This window comes from Leucopleurus acutus (assembly GCF_964270905.1).
Source record: "Leucopleurus acutus genome assembly, chromosome: 6".
Taxonomy (NCBI): Eukaryota; Metazoa; Chordata; class Mammalia; order Artiodactyla; family Delphinidae; genus Leucopleurus; species Leucopleurus acutus.
The window spans coordinates 85,582,358-85,609,350 of record NC_139149.1 but is presented as its reverse complement, the minus strand read 5'-3'; the positions used below and the strand labels follow the sequence as shown (position 1 = coordinate 85,609,350).

The 26,993-nt window shown below is 36.9% G+C and overlaps 1 protein-coding gene across 6 annotated transcripts; it reads right to left on the bottom strand.

Annotated features, from left to right (window-relative positions):
• Positions 1 to 432: 432 nt before the first annotated feature.
• On the bottom strand, positions 433 to 26,993 carry NOP58 (NOP58 ribonucleoprotein). 6 transcript variants are annotated; one of them, XM_082841744.1, is made up of 15 exons: positions 26,754 to 26,993; positions 21,207 to 21,283; positions 19,368 to 19,420; positions 15,891 to 16,012; positions 13,696 to 13,832; positions 12,039 to 12,103; positions 10,936 to 11,070; positions 9,629 to 9,774; positions 8,885 to 9,011; positions 7,072 to 7,235; positions 6,063 to 6,197; positions 5,722 to 5,783; positions 3,673 to 3,806; positions 1,132 to 1,292; positions 433 to 741 (listed from the first exon to the last, which is right to left on the bottom strand). In XM_082841744.1, the coding sequence occupies exons 1-15, from the start codon at positions 26,796 to 26,798 to the stop codon at positions 691 to 693; spliced, it is 1,614 nt and encodes a 537-aa protein (XP_082697870.1). In that variant the 5' UTR covers positions 26,799 to 26,993; the 3' UTR covers positions 433 to 690. The 6 variants fall into 6 exon arrangements, with proteins under 6 accessions (XP_082697870.1, XP_082697871.1, XP_082697869.1 ...); XM_082841745.1 differs by lacking the exon at positions 19,368 to 19,420; XM_082841743.1 differs by lacking the exon at positions 26,754 to 26,993 and having other exon boundaries at positions 21,207 to 21,601.

Sequence of the window (26,993 nt, the reverse complement as noted above, 5' to 3'; positions counted from 1 at the left end):
TGTGCCACCAGGGAAGCCCCGTATTATCCTTTAAGTCACTTTAGATTACTTTAAAAATAAATCAGTGTCTAGATTAATAATGATTTTCTTGTACCTTTCAGAAATGCAAACAAAGTTAGGAACAATTTTTTTCTTCCTGAAGAGACACCAAAATGTTTTGCTCACCTAATTTTAAAACCTTGAACACAAAAGACAACTTTACTTAAAGACAGGAGAAAAATTAAAGACAGTCCAAAAAGGCAAGAGAAACATATTAGACTGGGATTCTTAAACTGGTCCATCTAATTGTTACCTTCCAAAGGCTACGTTTCAAATTAATGGTTCACAACTCTCACTTGTCAGGTATAATTATCAAAATACTAATCATCAAATGCTAAATAACACACAGAAATGGCCAAAAATTCTCTACATAAAACAGAGAAACCACAGAACTGCCTTAAAATACAAAGAAAATATTTTTATTTGTATAACAAATATTCTAAGAAATAATGATATAATAAAATTAACACAGTTGATGTGATGTTGAGACACAAATAGGTATGAAATGCTATTGATGATTAATCATTTTGTTTCATCCAACCTCCCATTGATAATTTTAGAGAGCATCTCTGGTGTATTTCTGACTGAATCTTAAACATGATGTATCCAAGTGATTCAATTAAGAAATCTTTGAAAGAATGGTTCCTTCCATTAGTCCTCATTAACTCTTTTTTTTTTCTTTTTCTTCTTTTTCTCTGGACTCTGAAAAGAACCAACAAGAATGCTTTTGAAAGACCTGTAAATGTATGAGTGATTAAAAACAGCTTTTCCTCATAAAAAGCAAATTAGGTCTATTCTATTTCCCTGGAAAACAAGTTTGGAGCAAAGACTAAAATCTAAAAATATAAAACCACCTTTATCACCTGTACCAAATGATGTTCTCTTCCACCCTTAAACAAAACCCATTTTGCAATAAGGTTCTAGGTTTAGGAAATGGCCCTTTATAATATAAACACAACAATGTTGTTGTACTTCCTCATCAATGAAACCATTTTTTAAAAACTACCTGTTCATTTCTAATATACAGAGTAGAATAAAATATAGAAACCCTGCCCATGTCAATAAAGTATTGGTAATTAAAAACAAACATACAGCAATTGCTGTGCTGGTGCATGGTTCTTCTTCAGAAAGCGGTTCTTCTTTAATGTGTTTCTTTTTGTCCTTTTTCTTCTTTTTCTTCACAGATGTCTCCTGTTCTTCCACCACTTCTACTACATCATCTTCTACTTCTACTACTTCCTCCTCTTCTTCAACTGAATAAGGTTAAGTGTAAAGATACTACAATTAACATTGTATCAGACTTCTCTCCCTCAAAACCCCTTTGAGAGTCTTAGTTTTTTCCTGTCATTCAGGTCAACTATCCAATGTTTATTACATAATTTTATAATTGCAAAGGTCCTTCAAATATCTACCTAGTATGCTACTACTAACTTTATAAATGATAGAAAACTCAGAGAAGTAAATTTCTCATGATCATGTAGCTATATAGAGAGATCAGGATTAAAACAAATCATCTGATTACCAAACCCACTTTTTTGGGAAGACTAGTCAATTATATTAGAAATGATTAATAAGAGTTTGGAGTTAGGAGACTTGGGTTTATCCAACCTGTTGAAACCCTTAGTAAGTCATTTAATAACCTTTATAAACTCAACTTCCTCATCCTTATAAAATTTAGTAATGTCTATCTCACTGGACAATTTCTAGGATTTAATGATTTAAGACATGAAAATTTATGCAAAATGCTTAGCATGAATGCTTGGCACATTAGAATGAGGACTTAATAATTGGTTGCTATCATTAGAAATTCACTGATCAAATACTTACTTAGTACCTACTATACGCCAGGGCTTGTTCTAGACAACTAGAGATACAGCAAGGTACAACACAGACAAAAATTCCTGCTTTTATGAATCTTTTACTTTAGTAGTAGAATGGAGACCAAAAAAAGAAAAAAAGATATGCTATAAAATATTTTACATAGTAAACAGTCCTAAGGATAAAGAAGAGGAACACTGAGGAGGGCAATACATGTGGACATTTTAGACAGGATAGTCAGGCAGATACCTAAAAGAGGGAAGGGAGGGGACTTCCCTGGCGGTCCAGTGGTTAAGACTCCATGCTTCCACTGCAGGGGGCGGGGGTTCAAACCCTGGTAGAGGAACTAGGATCCCACATGACGTGTGGCCAAGGAATTAAAAAGAAATAAAAATAAAATAAAAGAGTGAAGGGAGTGAATTATGCACCTATATTGAGGGAAAATATTCAGGTAAAGAGAAGAGCAAATGCTAAGGTTATTTTAGGAAAGAAGGGGGGTTGGCAGGTTCATGGAAGAGCAAGGAATCCAATGTGGCTGGAGCAGAGTGAGCAAGGAGTAGAATTAGGTCAGAGAGCTAATGGGGGTGCCACTGTAGCTACTACATTAAGAATAACAGAGATGGGTATAAGTGGTTCAGTTCTAGATACACTTCCAAAGTAGAATTAAGGGACTTCCCTGGTGGCACAGTTGTTAAGATTCTGCGCTCCCAATGCAGAGGGGCTCGGGTTTGATCCCTGGTTGGGGAACTAGATCCCACATGTGTGCCGCAACTAAGAGTTCGCATGCCACAACTAAGGAGCCCACCTGCCACAACTAAGATGTGGCATAACCAAACAAAAAAATTTTTTTCCTTTTTTTTAAAAAAAAGTAGAATTAAGAGGATTTCCTGCCAAAATAGACTTGGGTTATAAAAAGAGTCAGTGTTAAAGGCCAAAGCAACTAGAACTGCCATTTCTAAGATGGAGAATATTATGGAGCGACAGGTTGGGAGTGGTAAGGGTCCAGGAATGTTAAGTTTGAAAAGCTTAATGAATATATGAGTAAAGATACAAATCTGGAGTTGAGTGTTTCAAATGTTACTGATGGGTTTAGGGATCTCCTTATTGTTCAGTAAGGAAATAGAATCACTTAAATAAATAACTTGTTTATATTTTCTTCACCCAGAGCAGGAGTCCACATTTGCTGATAGTACTTTTGACCACTAAGCTACTTAGAAACCAAAAATTATATCAGTCATTGCTTTAATGCCTTTCTTGCTAGAACAGCTGGTAGGCAACTCAACACAGGTGCAGCTAATAAATGGGGGAGCTCAGTTATCAACTTTGCAAGAGAGCCTAGTTCACTGGTGAGCACCTATTAAATATTATCACTCTGTTGGCAGGCTACCCAGTTACTACTCTAGTCCTTTCCATGTAACAGAAACAATGACGAAAAGTAGTGCTGCATCAATTCTGTGTTCTACTATATATATAACAGAACTATTTCAACAACTAATTTAGAAACCACATACCTTTTTTTTCCATTTTAAGCTGATTCTCAAAATAGTTCACATGGTAGAAACTAAAGTTTTAGTACACTTAGTATAATCCTACATATTCAAAGAGGCACTTCTCACATTCCTCTATGAAACATGATAAATTTAACAATATCCTAACTATTCCCAGAGAACACGATGGTTTATTAAAACACCATTAGCTTTCAATATGGATGGTTTCGCAATAAAGTTCAATGGTATGTACTTTCCCAAGATTTATGAAGTCTGTACTTCTTAAGGAATAGGAGTATAAATGACATTAAAAAAAATTCAAACTAACCTTTAATTTTAACCTTGGCTTTTTTGGCCTTCTTTTCAACCACTTCATCCTCTTTGTCTACCTGTTCAATCTTGCGTTTTTTAGAATAGGTTGGCAGTGTTGAGTCACCAGAAGGATCGTAAGTCTTCACTTCACTGAAAGAGCCATAGAATTTTATAAAATCCCTACAAATATCAGTAATCAAATAATTCTAAAGAGATTTAAAAGGAAACGTCATTAGGTAATACTTACACAAACATACAATGCTGTTTCATTTTAGTGGCTTTAGGGCAGTTTATGAAAAAGTCTCCAAAAGGTAAAGAGGTGTCAACAGTAGGTCACACTTCACACTTCAAGAGAAGTGGTGAGCTAAATGAATTGTTTTAGTAATCAATGTAGTGACTATGGTATAGAAAAATAGTCAATCAGCATAGGGGAAAAAATGGAGGAAATCTCTTTATACCAAATGATTACACTAGAAAGTAAAAACTGAACCAATTCGAGTTTTAGAACACTGGGCAATTCAATGAAAAACAAAACAAAAACCCTAAATCAAATTTAATACAGAATACTCCATCACAAGATTCCAAGCGGCAGAGGAACAAGAAGGGATATATATGGATAAAGATTCCTTGAAACCCAAATGTTTGCTTTTGTTCTAACAAAGTAGAAAAAAATTAAAGTACTGCGTGCCAAAAATGTGAACTAAACCTCATAATTGGTGCTTTAAGCACATGTGTTTAAAGTCATAAGCATAATGGCATGGGAACATTAAAACATTGTTCAAAACAAGCTAAGGAATGTTCTATTAAGCTATCTTACAGGCTCATGGCTGTTAACTTTTACAGGTTAAAAACATTTATAATTTAAGAAACAAAGTAGTGACTAGGTTCTGCTGGATCTCTCCCAGATATATGTGTTATTAAACTTTTGACTTTCTGTAAAAAAAAAAAAGAAAAACAAAAACAAAGCCCCAAAACAAAGATCCACATTTTTTTCAACTAAACACAACAAATTAGGCTTTAAAAATTACAAAATACATGGTCATTGTAGAGATCTTAGAAAATTCACAATATAAATGTTAATTAATGCCCGTAACTGAATACATTTGGTTTCTTTCCAGAATAAAGGAAAACAATTTTTATGAATGTGTATACTAAAACATATATCTAAATACATATTTATAATGAGATGTTACTATATTGCTTTCCCTGCCCACTTATAAGATTTTACTGAAGGACTGTAAGAAGTCCTAAAAGCACAGTTTATGGATTAATGACTAGAAATGTTTTTAAGGCTGACATATACCATCAATCTCTTTTCCACATTCTATTTCTATCATTGCAACCTCATCAGTATTGAACATTATCTCAAATAGTAACAAAAACACCTCTCCCCACAAGTATCTTTTGTAATTTCATAGTGAGGTCTGAATACTTATCATGCCTCTTAGCCACTTTTAGACTTTTCCTTTGACTCTTTTTTTAAAAAAAACAGGTTTCCCTGTGGCTTAACTCTGAATGGACTTTGGTTTCGATAAATGTTATACTATATAGGAACTATGAAGGAAAAATATTTATTATCAATATCTGGAAATGAGAAAATTAAATATTAAGGAAAAAGGCCAAAACAAATATATTATGTGTACTTATTGCAACAACGTAAAAATGTGTATATGATTAAAAACTAGACGTGGGGCTTGCCTGGTGGCACAGTGGTTGAGAGTCCGCCTGCCAATGCAGGGAACACAGGTTCGTGCCCCGGTCTGGGAGGATCCCACATGCCGCGGAGCAGCTGGGCCTGTGAGCCATGGCCGCTGAGCCTGCGCATCCGGAGCCTGTGCTCCACAACGCGAGAGGCCACAACAGTGAGAGGCCCGCATACCGCAAAAAAACCCCAAAAACCAAAAACCAAAAAAAAAACCTAGACGTGAATATGGAAAACTGTAAATGGCAAAGAAATAAATTGGGATACTTAGTTGTTTTAAACAACAACAAAAAAACTGTCAACAATTAACATTTAAATAAGCAAAAATTGTTCATTCATGCTCTCCCAAATGTACTCACTCACCTTTTATGTTCATACTTTTCTGCTTTTGCTAATGCCTTTCCTGTTCCACTTATTTTCCGTATCTAAGAAAAGAAAAATCATTAATAGTTTTCTAAGGCATAATCTCTTTATAATATATATGGTAGTATGTCAATTCTTAGTATATATTAGGTAAACTGTTAACAGCAGGCAGAAAAAGAATATATTAGACATACTAAAATGTATCATAAGAGTGAAACTGGTTAGCAAATGAAATGAAAAAGTACATAAACTAAAAAAAAAAAAAAAAGTACATAAACTACTCATGGTTTATTAACTTTTGACAGGTAACACTTCTGCAATATGCAGGGTGTGATTCTTACCCCTCTATCTTCCAAGGTTCTCAACCTGGCCTCTAATTTGGCTCTGTTCTCAACTCCCATCGCAGAACTGGAATCTTCACCAAAAGCATCATACCGGATGGCCAAAGCAGTTTTGGCTGCCAGCATCCGAGAAATCTAATAGAGAACTTGAAGTTAGAGGCATTCAACCTATACTCCAAGATGAGATATAAAAAATTCTCTCAATAATTTATTCATGAGAACACTACAGATGAATCATTGACTCTACAATTCACTCTAGGATTTTTGAAAAATCAGGAGTTACAAAAGTATTGTAAACGATACAACTCAAGCCACTTATCTTCTATTTGAATATTTGCCACAGTATGATGGCTAACTGGTTATATACACAACCACCATTATTTTGTTGGATGAAAAGATATTGTAGTAGCTTATGTCTAAAACTAGCTCAAACCATTCTTCCATCTTCCTTTAGTTTCTACTATGTGACATTAGTCCTACATCATGGGATCATCCAGATTAAGTATAGCCCCCAGCCCCCGCAAGCTTAACTAACATTTTATTTTACTGAACCCTTTATCTCTCTCATCACTCTGCTCTGAATTTTATAACATTTCAATTCCTGTTAAACTATGTATCCTGTAAAAAGCTTGAAAGTACTTTAAGCCTCAGTTTCCTCCTCTGTAAAATAGACACCTACAACTCATAGGGCTATTAAGAGGATTCACTAAAGTCCTATCAAGTGTTAGCACAGTGTATGCTATTATTTTTTTATACGTCATAAATACTGATGTTAAATTGGTTTCCTGCCACACAGAAAACTTTTGATGTGCCTTCCCTGTCCCCACCAATGGGTGGAGTCTAGAAAAATAGTAACAGCAAGCAATAACACTTTCTTCTAACCTTTTCTTTCAGTGTACATAAGTGTTTATTTAAAGAATTCACCACTCTCTATTTGATGAAAAAGAAACAGTAGGAGGAAAATGGTTTGGAGGAAAAAAAGGCCTACTCCAGGAAAACTGTAACTGACCTTTCCTTTGTGTTTGGGACTTGTCTGGCCTACAAGTGAAGCATGATAAATGAGACCATACTTAGGGGTATCTCGTCTAGACTTGAGGGCTCTGAAGAGTGCCTTTTCTGCTCCAAGAATCTGAACTGTAGAAGCTGCATGTTTGGCCAAATTCAAAAGAGAACCTTCAAAAGAAAAGAAGTAGTTACCAGGAATGTACTTGCAAGTATTTGAAAGTTCCATATATTAAAAAGACCTATAGTCTTAATATTATAGCCATCAGAGTAAATAAAAATCTGATATAATACAGGATTCTATAGTCTGGAATTACCCCAAATTCCTGATATCTCAGCATTTGTGATGCATCCATTAACACCAAAAGCAGAGGTCTGTGATAAATGTCTATGACAAGTTGAAGGTTACTTGTTCAATTTTACTTATTTGCCTGAAGAGATGGTATTACTATTTCACATTTCATTAGCATACCATGGGAGAGATAAAAACACATGTATTCACAGACACCACCCCATCTAGCCCCTATTTTTCTGAGATTTATTTTAGACATCAGATATCCTACTACTATAGATATGAAAAAACATACAGATAAATAAAGTGAAAATTTAGTATTAGGACATCTCAGTAGATCTATGTGATAAACTTCTTACACTTTATTTACCCCTCGTTTAAGATATGGATGAGGAGGACTTCCCTCGTGGCACAGTGGTTAACAATCCACCTGCCAAGGCAGGGGACATGGGTTCGAGCCCTGGTCCGGGAAGATCCCACATGCCGTGGAGCAATGAAGCCCGTGCGCCACAACTACTGAAGCCCGCACGCCTAGAGCCTGTGCTCCACAAGAAAAGCCACCACAATGAGAAGCCCATGCACCGCAACAAAGAGTACCCCCGCTCGCCGCAACTAGAGAAAGCCCGCAGGCAGCAATGAAGACCCAACGCAACCAAAAAAAAAAAAGATATGGACGAGGAGATATAAGCACAATAATTAGGTATTAAAGTTGATGCTTTGTTAGATGTGCTGCACTGATTTTCTGTCAGAAAACAATTAAAAAAAGAAATCTCTTTCTCTTTTTTTTTGGCCTGGCCACGCGGCTTGTGGTATCTTAGTCCCCTGACCAGGGATTGAACCCGGGCCCCCAGCAGTGGAAGCGTGGAGTCCTAACGACTGGACCACCAAGGATTTCCCTAGAAAACATCAATTTTAATGCAGTTGCTCAACCACTAGATACGTGTTTAAAATTCAACAAACATACACTCGCCTTCAGGAAGTTGTAGTAGTGACATCAAAGATCACTGATCAAAGATCAACGTTAACAAATGTAAGAATGGAAAAAGTTTGAATTATTGTGGGAATCACCAAAATGTGGCACATAGACATGAAGTGAGCAAATGGTGTTGGAAAAATGATGCCAATGGACTTGCTCTACACAGGGCTGCCACAAACTTTGAATTTTTTAAAAAGGCAGTATTTGTGAAGTGCAATAAAACGAGGTAAGCCTATACTAACTGATTTCATCCTCCTGCATTCATCTGATTGTTCTAATTAACCATAACAAACTTTTGACAAGGAATCACAAGTGTCTCAGAAGAGGCAGTGACTAAAGATGCCTTCATTATCCGAAAGGAAATCAGGCATACAAATAAAATCATCATTGAACACCTGGGCCTTAGTCCTCACAAATATACCATTTACTTCTATTTATTACCTAGAATTACTTTAATAAGTATAGTTTAAAGATAAAAGAAGAAAAAAATCCTACCTAGAAAACAACTCAACTCTCAATACCCATGTTTACAAATTACATTAAAATCATCACCTGCATGAGCAATAAGCCGTGCTCCAACTAATTCACCAACCATGACTGTAACGTTGGGTGCAATGGCCATCATTCTATTTTGCAGATATTCATAGAGCTGGGTTCTATATTCGGAGATTTCAATCACCTGGTGTAGGGAACAAAATGAATAAGTCATAAATGACAAGAGTAAAAATAGTATAAAATTCACATGTCTAAAACATCGGAGTCCCAAATTATCATAAAGCAGTTGTACAACCCTGGGAAAATTAACCATTTCTTACCTCAGTTTCCTACAAAAGGGCTGTTGTGAAGATCTTATAAGATAATGTATGGAAACAAGCTAATACACTGCCTAAAAATAATGCTAATCAATATTACTGTTATTTTAAAAAACTCCAAGGGCTAGACATTTGTCATCCCCTGTGATTCTCGTATAGCTATCTTCAAATGAGAGGGAGAAAAAATACAGGCTACAAACATAAAAGTTAGAATTAAATAATTGAAGCTATACTTCTCTGCCTTTTTAATGGATTTATTATTCAGATAATGCGAACAATATAAAAAAATTAGACAGTACTCTTAACTTCATTTTAGTATATATCTCCCCCTCTACGTATAAATCAAGATGGCATCAGATGAGGTAGTGACTGAACACCCTCATATTTATTTATCAGGTGAGCAATACATTAAAAAATCATCATTGCCACCAGAAATTACAGAGCTGGTACCACCACAGCTACTTTCCCTATGTGTATAGTTTACCTGAGTGCAGAGATGCAGAATGTTGCAAATATCTTCTTCTGAAACCTCTGTTCCCATAGATATCTCTGCAGCTGCTTTCACTTCTGCTTCAACCTCTTCTGGCAGTAATTCAGAAAGTGTGGCCGAGGCGTAATTCTTCCTATCGCCTATGGAATGTTTGTAGAGGATGAGGGAGAATCACTCTTCAACAAATTATATAAAATCCACCAAACAGTCAAAAAAAAAGTAGAGATAAGCCAATGAAAAGGATGCCTAAACAAAACAAAAAGCGAACAAGTCTGACCTAGTAACTTTCCTCATATAAAGGCTTGATTTTTCTCCCCACCACCTCCCTACAAAATACTACAGATAACAAAAAAAACAAAATACACCATGAAACAGGACTTACAATACTGTGATAGACAATTTGTAGCTAAGGTTATACTGAAACTAGGGCCATGAATTCTTAGGGGTAGTAATATGATAATATAATATGAGCCAAGTAACTCATATTTATTAACAATCCTCACGTTCTTCTACTAATATTGCTGTACTAATAGTATACAATTTAACACTAACAGTACAGATAGCAATACTATTTTTAATATTAATTATTATTAATATATTGCAGGATACCCCCAGTCCACAGTTGTCCTTATTAATGGTAATTTCACTGAGACACGTTAACCATAAGAAACCATTTCCAGAAAAACCAAATTAGGGGCTCCCTGGTGGCACAGTGGTTAGGAGTCTGCCTGCCAATGCAGGGGACACGGGTTCGAGCCCTGGTCTGGGAAGATCCCACATGCCTTGGTGCAACTAAGCCTGTGTGCCACAACTACTGAGCCTGCACTCTACAGCCCGCAAGCCACAACTACTGAGCCCAAGTGCCACAACTACTGAAGCCCATGTGCCTAGAGCCTGTGCTCGCAACAAGAGAAGCCACCGAAATGAGAAGCCTGAGCACTGCAAAGAGTAGCCCCCACTCAGCGCAACTAAAAGAAAGCCTTGTTGCGCAGCAACAAGAACCCAACGCAGCCAAAAATAAATAAATAATAATATATATTTTTTTTAAAAAAAGAAAAACCAAATTAGAGAACCATGTTCTCTGCTGCACAGGCCATCGAAATCAAAGTTAATTTTGTTCCTCAACTCTAACAGATATTAATATGGCTACACTCCCCAAACCTGCAAGACATAAAAATATCTTGGAAGTTTAAGAAAAAGAAAAAAACCCACTGTAACTCATGTTTTAAATGAGTCACAGTGAAATGAATAAATAAAAATAAATCGCTATTTTCAATGCCTTAAAGGATCAAATTACTTACCAACTTTCTGTAAACACTTGCAGTATGTCAAATTATCCGAAATAATTTTTCCTAATTCAGGGAAATGCCAGCCATACCATTCTCTACACCGCATAATGTAGTTGTTTAGTTCTTTATCTAAGTCATCTAACAGGGCTGTAGTAGATTAAAATGAAAAAGAATATAGGAACTTAAAAGGATTTTTAAAAAAACTTGTGATGAAATATAAATTTACCATTTTAACCATTGTCAAGTGTACATTTCAGTGACTCAAATTCATTCAGAATGCTGTGCAACCACCACCAGTATCCATTTACAGAACTCTTCCATCAACCCAAACTGAAACTCTGTACCCATGAAATAATAACTCCTCGTCCCCACCTCCCCAGCCCCGGTAATCTCTTCTACTCTCTGTCTCTATGAATTTGCCTATTCTAAGTACCTCATAAGTGGAATCACACAATATCTGTCTTCTTGCCTGGGGCTTATTTCACCTAGCATAACGTTTAATTCATCTATGTTGTAGCATGTATTAGAACTTCTTAAGGACGAATAATATTCCATTGTATGTATATGTCACATTTTGTTTATCCATTCATCTGTGTTAATGGGTATTTGGGTTGTTTCCACCTTTTGGCTACTGTGAATAATGCTACTATGAACATAGCTGCATAAGTATCTGAGTACCTGCTTCCAGTTCTTTGGGTATATACACCTACAAATACTATCGCTGTTTAAAGGGATTTTTTAAATTGGAAATCGTTAAGACTTTGATGTCCAAAAATCATCCAATGACATGGGAGAATGACCTATTATATACAACTACAAGTGAAAAAAGCAAAATAAAACACAACACAGATCCCACTTATGGTTTTATGATTTTTCATGGAAAAAGAGAAATCAATCAGTTTACATTAATAGTGTAATCCATATTATCCAACTAGTCAAATTATAGTTAGTTTTTCCTTTCTTCTTTTCTGCATTTTTCAATTTACTTTACTTACTAAAAGTTCTAGCTCAACTCCCTTTTCTTCCTCAACAATTATAAAAGATACAATTTTAACAGTAGGAAAAACCCACAACGAAGAGACAAACAGATTAGTCCTCACATGTACTATACTTACAAATTGCCTGAACAATCATTGTATCCACTTTATCAGCACTAAATTTCAATCTGTATCGGGACAAGCTGGGGAGAAGGGGGAAAAATATAAATCACTAAAAAAAAGCATTTAGGAAAAGCATTTAATTAACATCTTAAAAAGACTTTTACCAGAATCCCTATCCTGGAGCTACACTGTTTACCTTTTTCATGCATGGGAAACATCAGCTAAATAAGAATACAATATTTAAGATCTAAAAATACACATTTAAAAAGAAAACGAATACATCTGTCCTGCTATAACCTACATTTCTGAAACATGAATTAATTTACGAATGATAAATAGGATAATGCTGTGTAGCTCAAACCATACTGGTTCACATACGATTTTTGCAGCATATTTAATGCTTTATGCCACTGGAAAAAAAAAATAAGTACAGCACTGTAACACCTGAAAAGACGAAAGCCATGTAGGAACAATATTATACATAAGGGTTTCTTAATCTTTGCACTATTAACACTGTGGGCCTGATTATTCTTTGTTGTGGGGTCTATTCTGTGCACTGTCAGATGTGTAGCAACATCCCTGGCCTCACCCCAATTGCCAAATGTCTTCTGAGGGGTATCTGATTGCCCTTGATTGAGAACTACTGCTGTGCACAATGCCAATTAATCTTAAACTTGGACCCTAACTCAGTTTAGCTATTTGTTCTCTCTTAGAAATGTTTATTACAAAGTTTTTCCTGACTTTTGTGCATTTTGCTCATTTCTGTAACTCAGCTTTAACCCTTTCATTAATCTATGTTCATGTTTTATTTGTTCAAAGGTCCAGACCTTTGTTTACTGTAGTATTTCTGTAATATAAATTTAACATGTCCTTTATTTTTTGGCTGTGCTGGTTATTAGTTGCGGCACACTGGGCTTAGTTGCCCTGCGGCATGGGATCTTAGTTCCCTGACCACAGATCAAACCCGAGTCCCGCGCATTGCAGGACGCATTCTTTACCACTGGACCACCAGGGAAGTCCCAAACATGTCTTTTCAACTGTTAACTTTTTTAGGGTTACAAAGATACTTAGGTTTTGAGTGGTTTACCCTTAATCCTATTTTTATTTCACAAACCCTATTATTGTAGTGCAATTTCAAAGAATGCCAAGCTTTTCAGGATTATATATATCACAGTATAGCAGAAATTCCTGGTCTAATGGACCTCTGGCTAAACATCACAGGTTAATGTTTTTCTTTGCCTCATAAAAACTCAAGAAAAAACTCAAAAAAACAAGCCCCACACACAACGCAGAAGAGGAGGTCATTACCAGATGAGAAAATTCAGGGAGATGGCAAGTAGATGGAATGGTAGCAAATGATTTAGAAGATGTAAAAGAGAAAAGAAAGCCCAAGAATTGTGGCATCTAATACTAGAGAGGTAGAGAATGCCTATCATCAGGTTTAGAGCCCAGACAATGGAGCCAAACTGCCTGGGTTCAAATTATGGCTTCATCACTTACCAGCTATATGGACTTTGGGCATCAATTTCCTCATTTGTTAAATGATGATACTATTACTACCTTCCTCATAAGATTCTTGAGGATTAAGATAGTATTTGTAACATACCTTGAACTGTGCTATATAACTGTTTATTAAATAAAAATAATAAGACTATTTTCCAGTAAATCTCACCTGTGTGCCAACCCAAGACACATGGCTGCCATTTCACGTGGTTCTACCCCAGGGATTAACCCATCCATCTGTGAACGGATTCCCCTCATAAGTTCGTTAACAAGAGGACTATGGATACAACTGAGATTCAGCTTTTCCTATAAGAACAAGAACATTTGTATCAAATAAAGAACTAAACTTTTCCTAAAATTATTTAAATACTAAAATACCATTGATTTAAATGTATACATTTCTCAGTTTCATAAAAGCAGTTTCTCGTGTTTGTGGGAAGAACACTTGAATATACTATTGGTAGAGGTCAAAATTGGTATAAGCTTCCAGAAAGGCAGCCTGTCTACATGAATCAAAGCCATAAATAGATAAATACAATTTAACCTAGTAATTTTGTTCTTTTTGTTGGTTTGAGGGATCTTTTACTACCTTACATTATTTAGCCTCTTATAAAAATTATAAAGGTAATACATACAGAAGATTTTAATCAATAGTACTATAGGGAAGGGGACTGAATGAAAAGCACAAGTTCTGGCCTTAGGCCCTTTCCCTACTGTTAGGATCCCTGAAGTACTTCCAAATCTATACTAATGTTAACGTATATGTATACACATATACATAAATCTTTATAAAATTTAAGTTTTTACACACCCCAGGCAAACAGGATGAATCTGTTCTGGACGCCTTCATTTTTTTCACTTTGCAGTGTATTTGCTAACTCTATACAAATTTACAGTTCTATTGCATCAAATGCAAATGACAAGCATGCAAAATTGTGTATGTTGCATCACATTTAAAGAAACAAATATTTAGTATGCATATAAGAGACAACCAGTGTTTAAGTTTTTCAAAAGGAGGAACTCAGAAGAAAAAATTAAAGATATTCATAATCCCACCAGCCAGCAATTTGCTGTCCCATGTGCCTTTCTGTATGCTTATTATGCTAAAATTTAACGTTTTAACAGAAAAATATAAACTAAGACTTGTGCGCACTTCAAAGGATGAAGATAGAAATTGATATCACTGAAAACTTAATTACCTGACGGTATTAGAAATAATCTATCCTAACAATCTTATTTAATTCACAATCCTACCTCAAAATAAAAAAAAAACCCTCTAATCTCTTCAGCACTTTCCTACCTCCAAACACCTAGAATTGATCCTTACTTCAAGAATGAGAGGACTGTAAATCAACTACACTTCAATTAAAAAAAAAAAAAAAAAAAGGGCTTCCCTGGTGGCGCAGTGGTTGAGAGTCCACCTGCCGATGCAGGGGACATGGGTTCGTGCCCCGGTCCGGGAAGATCCCACATGCCGTGGAGCGGCTAGGCCCGTGAGCCATGGCCGCTGAGCCTGCGCGTCCGGGGCCTGTGCTCCGCAACGGCAGAGGCCACAACAGTGAGAGGCCGGTGTACCAGAGAAAAAAAGAAAAAGAATGAGAGGTATGTTCATGAAGTTGCACTGTAATACCTACTGTAACTATTGAAAATCAAAGTATCACAACTGGGATTTCCCTGGTGGTGCAGTGGTTAAGAATCTGCCTGCCAAAGCAGGGCACACAGGTTCGAGCCCTGGTCCAGGAAGATCCCACATGCCACAGAGCAACTAAGCCCGTGCATCGCAACTGAGCCTGCGTGCTCCAGCTACTAAAGCCCACGCGCCAAGAGCCTGTGTTCCTCAACAAGAGAAGCCACCGCAATGAGAAGCCCATGCACTGCAACGAAGAGTAGCCCCGGCTCGCAGCAACAAAGACCCAATGCAGCCAAAAATACATACATACATACAAAGTATCACACTGGCCTCTAAAATTTTCTGCCTTGCATGTTTGGGAGTCTACATATCCAGCCTTTCTTTCCATTCTCACTTTATGTTTAACCTTAGCAATTCTACTCCCTACTAAAGTTTTCTAATAAACACATACAATAAAAAAGAAATGTGATTTATGTTGAAAGGGAAAAAAATGTCACTAAACAAAAATATGCCAGGATATACATAAAGTGTTATCATTTTGGGGCATCACTTATATAACCTTAGTTTTGATAATCATATTGGAAACCAATTATTATGTAGTGTAGGGGAAAAAGATCAAGTATTCAAATCTGAGAACTTATGATAAACAACTCACTGCAAAGGCTAGGCTTTGTAGTCTTTATGCTGTACGGTGAGCTCTGATCAGCAGGCATAAAAGGAAATTGTAACTCTACCTTTATGACGCCTCCTAGTTTAGCATCAGCTACAGCCAGGGGTTCATGGGCTTCTTTAACTATTTTCTTCAGAACTTTCTTCAGCTGCTTATTGATTTTGCCCTCCATCAGAGCTGTGAATGCTTTTTTAGGAAGAAAAACAAAAGAGTTAACTCAAAACTTTAACCGTAAGAGCTTAAGATTTTATTTAAATTTTATAAATAAAGAAAAAAACCCCACTTATTTTCAGAAGAGCTGAATTTAATATTACTTCTGAAGTGAAATGATAAACGTTACACATTTCACAATCTCATCTGATCTTCCCACCCTCATTTCCACTCCAGAACCAGGAGTTAAACCAGATCCAGCATTCCTTTCTCTATGGTCACACAATCCTTCTGAACTCAGAATTGTAAGTTGTTAGAAACAATCTGTTTTGGAATGATAAACTGATTCACTCTCCTGTGTCACTATAGACCGACTGGCCTGATTGTGAAATACCATAAAAACCGTGTCAAGACCGGTAAAAAGGAGTGTATTCATTTTGAAGGTTCTGCCACAGTTTAAGTATGTCCGAGTGGAGGTCTTACTTTTGCTAATCCTTGATCCAGATGTGTCAACAGGCCTCTAAATTATAAACCTCCAGCGACTGAGAACTTACTACTGAAGGCAGCCAATTTGAGTTGGAGGCTGTTTTCATTTCTGGCAAGCTCTAAATGTGCTACTTTGTAACTCTCACCCTTCTTTAGACCTATACTTAGATCCTTTAGACCCATATGGACTAATTAATACTAATACCTCTTCTAGTTGTCTGGGTTTTGGCTGAACTTAAAGTATGCCTGGCAGGAAGTCTGTCACAATTTCTAAGGTCAGGCAGCAGTTTGTGCTTAATCAGCCAGGTACTTGCTCTTTCCTCTTTGGGAATTCAAATTCCCAATCATTTGAATTTCAAGTGCATTTCATCTGCTATCTGGAAGATGAAAGGTGAGGACAAAAACCACACAGATCTTAAAGAGGTCTCTACACTCTAAGAAGCTAAGATTCAAGCTACTTTTGTTGAGTTCTAACAATTTACATATTGTAAAACATTGACTCCTTTCTAATATACATTTCTCTAATAACTGTATTTTCCTTACAAGTGTTTAATCTTTTCTAATTAAAATATTTTATTCAATGTCCTGCTTCTAGCTCTCAATCTTTCCTATCATTTACTCACACTTTAACCTAGTGTTCTCCTTTAAGATTTCTTAAAAGTAAAAAAATTTCTACTCTAGATCCACTCTAACATTCACAAACATTTAACTTCCCTGTTAATCACTCTTCATTATATGTATTTTAAAAAGATGGTATACAGAGATGGTGACAGGGATAAGGGGAAGCTGAATCTCTCCTCTTCTCTATTAGCCACTATTCAGCATCCCTCAGCAGTCTTCCCCCTTCATCCAAATTTAGGCTGGCTCCAAACTACTGTGGCTGTTTGTAAGATGTGAAACTTACAAGTCTAACCAAGAGTAAAAATAAACCTTGCTATGCAAATGGCACATTTTAGCTACTGAGACCACTATAAGTTGACACACTCTGGACTCATTCTTAGGCTACAGGTTTTTTTTTTTTTTTTGCGGTACGCGGGCCTCTCACCGTTGTGGCTTCTCCCGCCGCGGAGCACAGGCTCCAGACGTGCAGGCTCAGCGGCCATGGCTCACGGGCCCAGCCGCTCCTCAGCACGTGGGATCTTCCTGGACTGGGGCACGAACCCGTGTCCCCTGCATCGGCAGGCGGACTCTCAACCACTGCGCCACCAGGGAAGCCCTAGGCTACAGGTTTTAAATGTATTCCCTGACATCTACAACCACTTAGTTCTAGTTCTGTCATGTCAAAACTGCCTTATAACTGGGAGAGGGAAGTTAATTTTCAGGAAGGACTCTGTTCTCTTAATAATAAGATGATGTTCAACTTTCTGGTGAAAACTGATGGGAAAAGGCATTGTAGATTTCTATGACTAGATTCCTGACAGAGCTCACTACCTTCATTCATTTACCCAAAAATATTTTTGTGCTAGGGATTTGATGGTGAACACCACAGTCTCTGCCCTCATGGAATTTAGATTGAGTGTGTGTGGGGTTGACTTTAAATTCTTACCCAGCATGCTATTTTCTCCATTTATCTTACATTATTTTAAGGAATACCTGCCCCCTCCCAAAAGGGCCACTTGAGATCAGAGCTGCAGCACTTTCCAACTCCAAGAGGAGCTACTCAAATCAATCTATATGAATAATGCTCCCCAGAGTTGGAGAATAGCTAACACAATCTTGCCTGGGATATTACCAAAATTCTACCCATATTTATTTTTAAAGCTGTAATATACAGAACTATCTTCTAAAAATTTTCCAGGCAAAAATTACCATATTTATGCTTTATGGCTCTATAAGACTTCAATTACTGGATGTGTGCAGCCCTAGAACTACTTTTAAAAATTTGAAAATTGGCCTCGTTGGCTCCTCCTTCAGCTCACCCCTCTCCCAAGGTTGGGGTGGCCCATTAATATTCCAACATATTTAATAAAATTCTTAATTTTCACTATATAAGAGAACTATACCCTTCTCCTGTGGCTGGTGAACAAAATTACTTGGTTCAGTCAAATGAATCTTATGGCTTAATTTTAAGCCACACTCTGCCTTATGGTCCTTCATTTTCAAATTATACCACTAAGTAGTTGGCTGATCTGAGATACAGAATTTAAGCAACTGAAAATTCATGATTAGAATTTTATATCTGATCTTGTTTTCCCTAGCATTAAAAGAACATTATGAGACCAAGTGCCTACTGAAGCCAAGCCTAGTCAGTAAACCCTACTCATGTCTGTTGTCTCATCCCTAGGACTAGCTGAAGGATATAACAGCCATCCATTCTTCTAAATCATAAAAAAATCATGCCCCCTTCAGGTAAACTCTTATGCATTTCTGTAGTTTGTGTAATAAACAAAACAAACACCACACACACACACACACCCCCCTCTACTAGTTTTCTTAAATCTTCTAATAATACTGTGCTTTTTTAAACTAAAAATGTATATACCTGGAGAGCTGTTTTATTATTATTCCAACTCTAAATCCTGGCTATTCTCAACTTTACCCTGGATTAAAATGATCAGAGAGCAGTGTACTTGACCACATTACCTTGATCCCTTGTAGAACAGCTTTTACTGAATTGTGCTTCAGCATTATGCTGTTGGTTTCCACAGGGAGATCAACTTAACCACTTCTCACCTCTCATCACATGTAGGGAAAAAACCAGCCCTATAGTGAAAAAAGCTAACTCAATGTTGTCTCAGTGGTAGTGACGAATTTGAGTTAGATCACTTAAATTCAGTTCCAAAAAGAATGCATCATTGACAACATTGAATAGGGTTAACTCAGGCAACTGAAGCAAACAATCTTTTAATGAGGATGACAAATCACCAATATCTAAAAAACCAAAAGAGCCAGTCTTTGACTTTACCTGCCAATGCCTCTGCTGTATCCTGAAATTTCTCAAAATGTTTCAGCTTTACTCTAGAATTAAGGGAAAAAAAAACATGTTATGGGGGCACACTGATTGTGCAAAAGCCACATATTTAGGAGAAGAGGTGTTGGACTGTTTCCAAAGCATACACCAATAAAAAACTTTCCTGCCATTGGGCATTGGTGTAAAGTTAGATATTCTTCTAAAATGACCAATAAAATGACCAATTTCTCTAAATGTTAGGCTAGTAATGTCTGAACTATTATAGAGGTTGTAGGTTTTGAAGGAAACTTGGAAGAACAGAAAAGACGTTTGCTGCCACATCTAAACAACAGGAAAGATGTTGAAGCTTCAACATAACCTCTGCTGCTTAAAGTTAGACACAAATGCCTTCTACTATACAGCACAGAAGTGGCTTAAGAAAAGGTGTAAGGGTCCCTCTTACGTCAGAAATCTCATGACATTGATTTGCGCATCCAGTACAGGTTCCATTAAAAAATAACTAATTGTTAGATCTAATTCCTGTTACCCTTACTTTACCCCCTTCCTCCCTACTCACTTATGTGCAGGGCAACATTATTTTATATCAAAACAAACACATACAGTTAATCCATTGTTGTCTCAGTGGTAGTGACGAATATTTGATTTAGATCACGTAAATTCAGGTTCAAAAAGGATACATCATCGACAACAATGAATCAAGCTAACTCAGAAAACTAAAGCATATAGCCCTTTAAAAAGGAAAACTAGTCTTCCACTGTGTCTAAAATAATGTTATCTTAAGCAAGGTTTTCTCACCTTGTCAGGGAACACCCTGGTGGTACCTTAAATGCACACTCAACAATAGAAAGAGGTAAGAAAAAAGCAATTATTTCACCTTATCCCACCTAACCCCATTTCCACTCATCTGAAGTGGCATTTGTTCATATCTCTGTATATTTGCATAAATGCATATATAGGTGTACAGCAACACTTGCAAAATGCAATCACGTTATACATATTACTCTGAAGCATGGTTTTCCAGTATACCATGTTTTCCTAATTATTTAGTATGACATCTCTTGGGGTTCAACACTCTTTAGCAAGCTTGAGTAGTTTCCTTCTATTCTAGTGAGTTTTTATTAGCACGAACAGATGAATTATGAAATGCCCTTTGGCATCCAAGGACATAATCAAGAGATCAGTCGGCTCCTTCCTAGGACCACACTCACCAAATAGGATATTTCACAGGGTGATTCACAGATGGTGAAATAGCCTTCTTGACTCTACCTTGAGGAAAAGCCAGCTCTCTCTCCCACCACTCCTTTCTTAGAATGGGCATCAAGGTTATATTCTATATTCCTGTCCAGAGACCTTGGGGAACAAAGGTACGTCTTTCCAGTATTTACTAGCTAGTTATTTTACTATGCCAGAGGGAGTTAGGAAATACAGGTCATAAAGAATAAATAAACTATGAATTAAGTTCAAAAACACCTAAATATCACTAACTTAGAGAAATTATAAGTTAAATCAATTAGCAGCCCATGCTTTTGACAGTTATTACTTTAAACAGAAATTTATACTTAATTCACAATCAATTTACGCTTTCAAATATCTTACAAAAATAGTGTTTTTTTGGGTGCTGTCCAACCTCATCTGCAATTAATACAAATTAGCTGAGATGGCCTATGCTCCAAATAAGGAATCTAATAATTGGGCTCATACCAATATTATTCCTGAAATGAGTTCAAAACAAAAAGTTATGGATATATTACATGAAGGGGGGGCACAAACACACAAAACAAACAAAAACCTCTAAATGTTAACTGCTAAGTTCTTAGTTTCAAGATGACTTACATTTTATTTGCTTTCTCTGGAGTTTCAAATTCTTTCCACAAACTATCAACCTCTTGAAGTTTCTTTTCATTCAAAACCTGTAAATAAATATTTAAAATAATTTTCTTTAAATTGCACAGCTTAGGCATATACAGCTATACCCTTCAAGTACAATTGTACATGCAAAATGAGGGTGGTGGGAGCTATTTTTCTCTCTGAAATAACCAGTTTTCTTACCCTGCATAAATTTTTGGTCAAACTAATAAATCAAGTAGCCCAATGAGTAACTGGATGGAGTTTAGATCTAGCTGGGTATTTGTTTAAAACTTTCTATTTTTAAGGAGCTCCCTAACCCCTTCACAAAGCCTGTCATATTCACAGATCAAAAGAATTTATTTGCCTACTTTCTACGGAATAAAATTTGTTCTTTAGGGACTTTCCTGGTGGCGCAGTGGTTAAGAATCCGCCTGCCAATGCAGGGGACACAGGTTCAAGCCCTGGTCTGGGAAGATCCCACATGCCGTGGAGCAACTAAGCCCCTGCGCCACAACTACTGAGCCTGCGCTCTAGAGTCAGCGCGCCACAACTACTGAAGCCCGCGTGCCTAGAGCCCATGCTCCACAACGAGAAGCCACTGCAGTGGGAAGCCCCCGCACAGCAACGAAGAGTAGCTCCCGCTTGCCGCGACTAGAGAAGGCCTGTGCCCAGCAACGAAGACCCCATGTAGCCAAAAATAAATAAATAAATACTTTAAAAAAAATTGTTATTTATTGCTATGAACATCCTGACAAGAATTACGGATTTCTCTAAAACTAAGATACCATTAGTTCTAAGACACATCCTTATGTAAGAAATTTTAACATGTCAAGGGAAAAAAGGGGTACTTTTATCTATGAAACACAGCCATTAACATTTAGGTATATATTCTTCAAGACTTTTTGACTGTCTGTGCTGCATTTTATTAATGCGTACTTTTAGGAATCATGCTATACAGTTAACACTTAACATATTGTGGACATAATTCTAGGTTTTAACAAGAATCGCATTGTATGAATATACCATCATTTATGCCCTTATTCATAAATATACATAGTTTTGTATGTATACATGTTGTATTTCTTAGGACAAATTATTGGAAGTGGAGTTAAATGATCATATAAGAAACGCATGTTGACATATGTATTATCAAAATGCCTTCAAAAGCTTCTATTACTTTCACTTAAATCAAGAGTGAATAAAAGTTATTATTTTCCTACACCCTCACCAATACTGTGTGATAAATCAGCTGCCCAAGTATAAGCTAGGGTAGGAACAATCCTAAAATCCATTTCCCCCCATATTTAACATCCTTGAAATTGGGATGTCTTACAATTGATGGCAGGTCAGTTTAACTAGCAGTGTAAAATAACAGTGTATTATACTTGATGAAATATAGTATTATAGATATTATACATATCTTGTGGAAAAAGGCTGCTGATCAACTAAAAATTATACTTTACCGACAAGCCACATTTCACCAAATCCACAGTACCACAGAATATTTACATGGTAAGACTTATTACCCAGTTATAGCCTAGTACATATTTCCATGATGAAACATGAAGAAATACGATTTTGCACAACACCTGTATTTTCTGTCAGATGAGAGTGGCAAGATGACTTTAAGGATTTATTGTGTTGTTTAAATTTAATCCCACACACAGTTGAATCAAATATATTTACAGAACTGGAAAAACAGGAATCACAGTAATGAAGCAGTAAACAACTGCAAAGCACACGGTTTTGTATTAAAAAATTACAAACCACTAACAGTTCTATTTTGTATGTCATGAAAACTTTAGAATACAAAGACATTCCATCAAATCTCATGAATGCACTGAAACTTTAATTCAAAGGTATTTTTTTGTTAAAGGAAATTCACAGAATAGTAGTGATTTTTAGTAGTAGTTTACTCAGTATGCAGTTAACCATAGCTAAAGTTCAATGATTGTTGACAGGATACGTACCAAATAGGGGATATGACTCATGAGTAAAATTCACATTTTTTTCTAGTTGAAAAGCAAGTATATTTGAAGATAACATTTGGATAACAAAATTGGCATATTAAAGAGATATTATTTCAAGTTAAAGCAACAAAGGAAATGTAATGAAATCATGTTAATTCATGACCACTGAAAGGTCTCCAAGGACTTTGTTATGGCAAACAAAACCTTGGCTACTTTATGTTCCCAGTCGTGCATAACATACTGAAAAGAACATTACTAATAAAGTCTGAACAAAAACAGAATTAGAAATAATTGCTACATTTTCTGTTACACATCTATCTCTAATTTTTAATCATTCATTTTCAGACAAGGAAATCTGAAACATTAATATGCAAATCCATTTTAAGTTTTATCATTTTGGATTAAGATGGAATGAATAATTTAGCTATTGTCACCACTAAAATCTTTAGCACCACTGTTATATTGTTTGCTAGTTTTACTATAATAAGTACTATATGTACCTATTTACATTTACAAAAAGTGAGTTATATAGTATGTAAGTTATACCCAATAAAGCTGGAAAAACTTATTGCTTAGTAATCATGTTATATAGGAACTTTGGTATTCACATAAAAAGCTCTTCCTCGAGCCCTTGAGAAATAAAGGAACACACAACACTATGCTACACAGCAGCACTGTACAACATGACTACTAAGAATTTAAATGAATTAAAATTAAAATTCATCTCCACAGCTTTACTAGCTACATTTCAAATGCTAAATAGCTGTATGTGGCTAGTGGCTACCATACTGGGAAGCACAGCTACAAAAGGTCTGGGATGAGTAAGACTGAAGAATGTCTAGTCTTACTCTGTGTGCCATGTGACATAAGGGACACAGACTTGAGTTTCTGCAATATTCTACAAATAATAATAATAGTTCTTTTCAGGTATTGTCTCTGCATTTATATATAACTTTATTAACAAGCAACATTTTCTGGAAAGTTTTAAATGCGTTTTGAATCACTGTGTATATATGGATATGCATATACTGGGTCATGATATAAAATGTATTCCTCACTGTGAACTGAGATTTAAAAAAGTATGAAAAACTTTCTTAAAGCATTCTTATTCAAGCATGAATTTTATGCAACCAAGGTAATTTTATACCCCAGCATTTTGAAAGATTACGGGAAAGGGAGCTAATAACCTTGTATTGCATATCTCCACACACATAGATATTTCACGTACTATGATATTCACCCCTTTAAGGTGTAAAATTTACTTTTCAGTAATTTTCACAAACTTGTGCAACCATCACTAATTCCAGAATACTCTGTATGCCTATTTTATTCAGGAAGAATCAATAACAGCTACTAACTCCAAATATTTATAAATGAAGCAATATTTCAATATATTTAAGCCTTTAGTTATTTCTCTAATATTAGGTTACATAAAACATAAACCACAATTTTTAACAATGTTGAACAGTAACTTGCAGATAAACAACATTAAAAACTGCAACAGAATACTCAAGACTTATTTTTATGGAGAATACTCTTTATTAGTAGAAATCAATAAATCATATGACTTTATACTTTATGACCCAGGTCTAGAAACCATACAATTGCTAAACAGACTCCTCCCCACTGTTAGAAGCAACCACTGGACAGTGCAAAGTCACCCCTCCCCTCTTAGCATCCAGGTCAGGACCGTATACGTAACATCAATTTGGATGAAATTCATCCACAGATGCTGATTCAAAATATGACAGACTACTCTGGCTAAGAGAATTTGGGGGCATGTGCAGAACTCTAAGAATTTAGAGGGACCTTCCTGGTGGCGCAGTGGTTAAGGCTCTGCACTCCCAATGCAGGGGGCCGGGGTCCAATCCCTGGTCAGGGAACTAGATCCCACATGCATTCTGCAACCAAGAGTTCACATGACACAACTAAGGAGCCTGAGAGCCGCAACTAAGGAGCGTGCCTGCTGTAACTAAGACCCGCTGCAACCAAATAAATAAATATTAAACAAAAATAATAATAATTTAGAAAAGACTGCAAAAAGCTGGGGAAAGTCTAACAGACCCATTTCCGGGCTCCAAAGCCTTTTATAAAGTCCCTTAAAATTGCTAATACTACAATCTCAGACAACTCTAATGAGAGGAAAAAGAAGCAAAATCAGCTTTCGGTTTTTAATTATCTCATTGGTTTTCTTAAAAATAACAAGTATTTGATGTAACATGCAAATAGAAGTATATTTTCAAATGTCAAAGAGAAACTTGGAAAATAAAATGAAAACCTTTCTCAAATAAACATTTTGGTATGTACCCTTCCAACTCTCTGCACCCGTACCACACAGGTGTTTGATTTATAACTAGAATCACACTATATATAGTTTACCTAGCATTTTTTGACTTGTCAGTACATATGAAAAATTTGTTTTTCGTTCCTATATTCGTTGAACCCAAGAGTCCGATACGTAGATAGAACTCAATTTACCTGATGCTTCCTATCATCTCAACAGCACCCTATTACACGAATGTCCCATTGCTCAGTTATTTCCTTGCTGATGAACTTGAAGTTAATTTCAAACTTTCCCTATTAAAAAACCCAAAACTCAGGTTGGTTATATCCAGCTCAGATTTCCCCCCTGGGCTTCAAATTTGAAATGACCACTGTATCTCCACGTCTAACAGACATCGAAAGCTTCACACAACCCAAACTGCAACTCTTTAGTATCCTCCCCATTCCCAGCCCCCAAATCCCTAAACCTTCTCTTCCCTTCCCTACCACCACAAACCCACTTACTTAAACCCAAACCTCGCATTCTTCAACCAGCCAATCCCGTCAGTTCTACCTTCTAATTTTCTCCTGATATTTCCTTCCCTCCATGCCAGCCTTAACCCAAGCAACTTCATCTCGTCTAGATTAATGCAAAAATATCCTCCTTCCGTTCTTGCACCCCATCCCTCGTAATCTATTCTGCACAGAGCAAAACAAGTGCATTAAAAGACAAAGTTAGGTGAGGTCAGTCCTCTGTTAAAACCTTCCAATCATTCCTCAAAACTCTCAGAACAAAACCCATACTCCTGGGCTTCCCTGGTGGCGTAGTGGTTGAGAGTTCGCCTGCCGATGCAGGGGACACGGGTTCGTGCCCCGGTCCGGGAAGATCCCACATGCCGTGGAGCGGCTGGGCCCGTGAGCCATGGCCTCTGAGCCTGCGCGTCCGGAGCCTGTGCTCCGCAACGGGAGAGGCCACGACAGTGAGAGGCCCGCATACCACACACACACACAAAAAAACCATACTCCTTATCATAACCTGTAAAATTCGAATACGGCTCCTGTCCACCTCCCTAACCGGGCCAAATCCTCTTACTGAACCCAGAGCCCCAAACGGCGCGGCCACGTGTTCACCGAAATATGCGCCTCCCAGGCCCAAAGCCTTCCCCCTTCCTTTCACAGCAGGGGGACACAGAAGGCACCCACGCGATCCTGAGCACCGTCGTTCTCTCCTTACGTCTTTCCGTCTCCTCTCCTGCCCAACACCTGCCTTCCCCTTCCAACGGCTCAATCTCCCACCTACCTTAAAGATGGCGTAGCCGACGGACGTTTCAAACAGCACCAACATGGTGAGGACAGGTCAGGGAACTGCGCGCCCGCCGCCGAGCTCTTATATCAGTGAAAAAAGACCAAATCTGCGGCCCCCAAAGGCCCGCAACGCCGCGGCTGGCCAAGCACCAGAGCGCCCACCTTCCCGCAAAGAACCAGATCACGTTGCCTAAACGTTCCACACTCCACTACAACCAGAACGCGTGAACGCGCT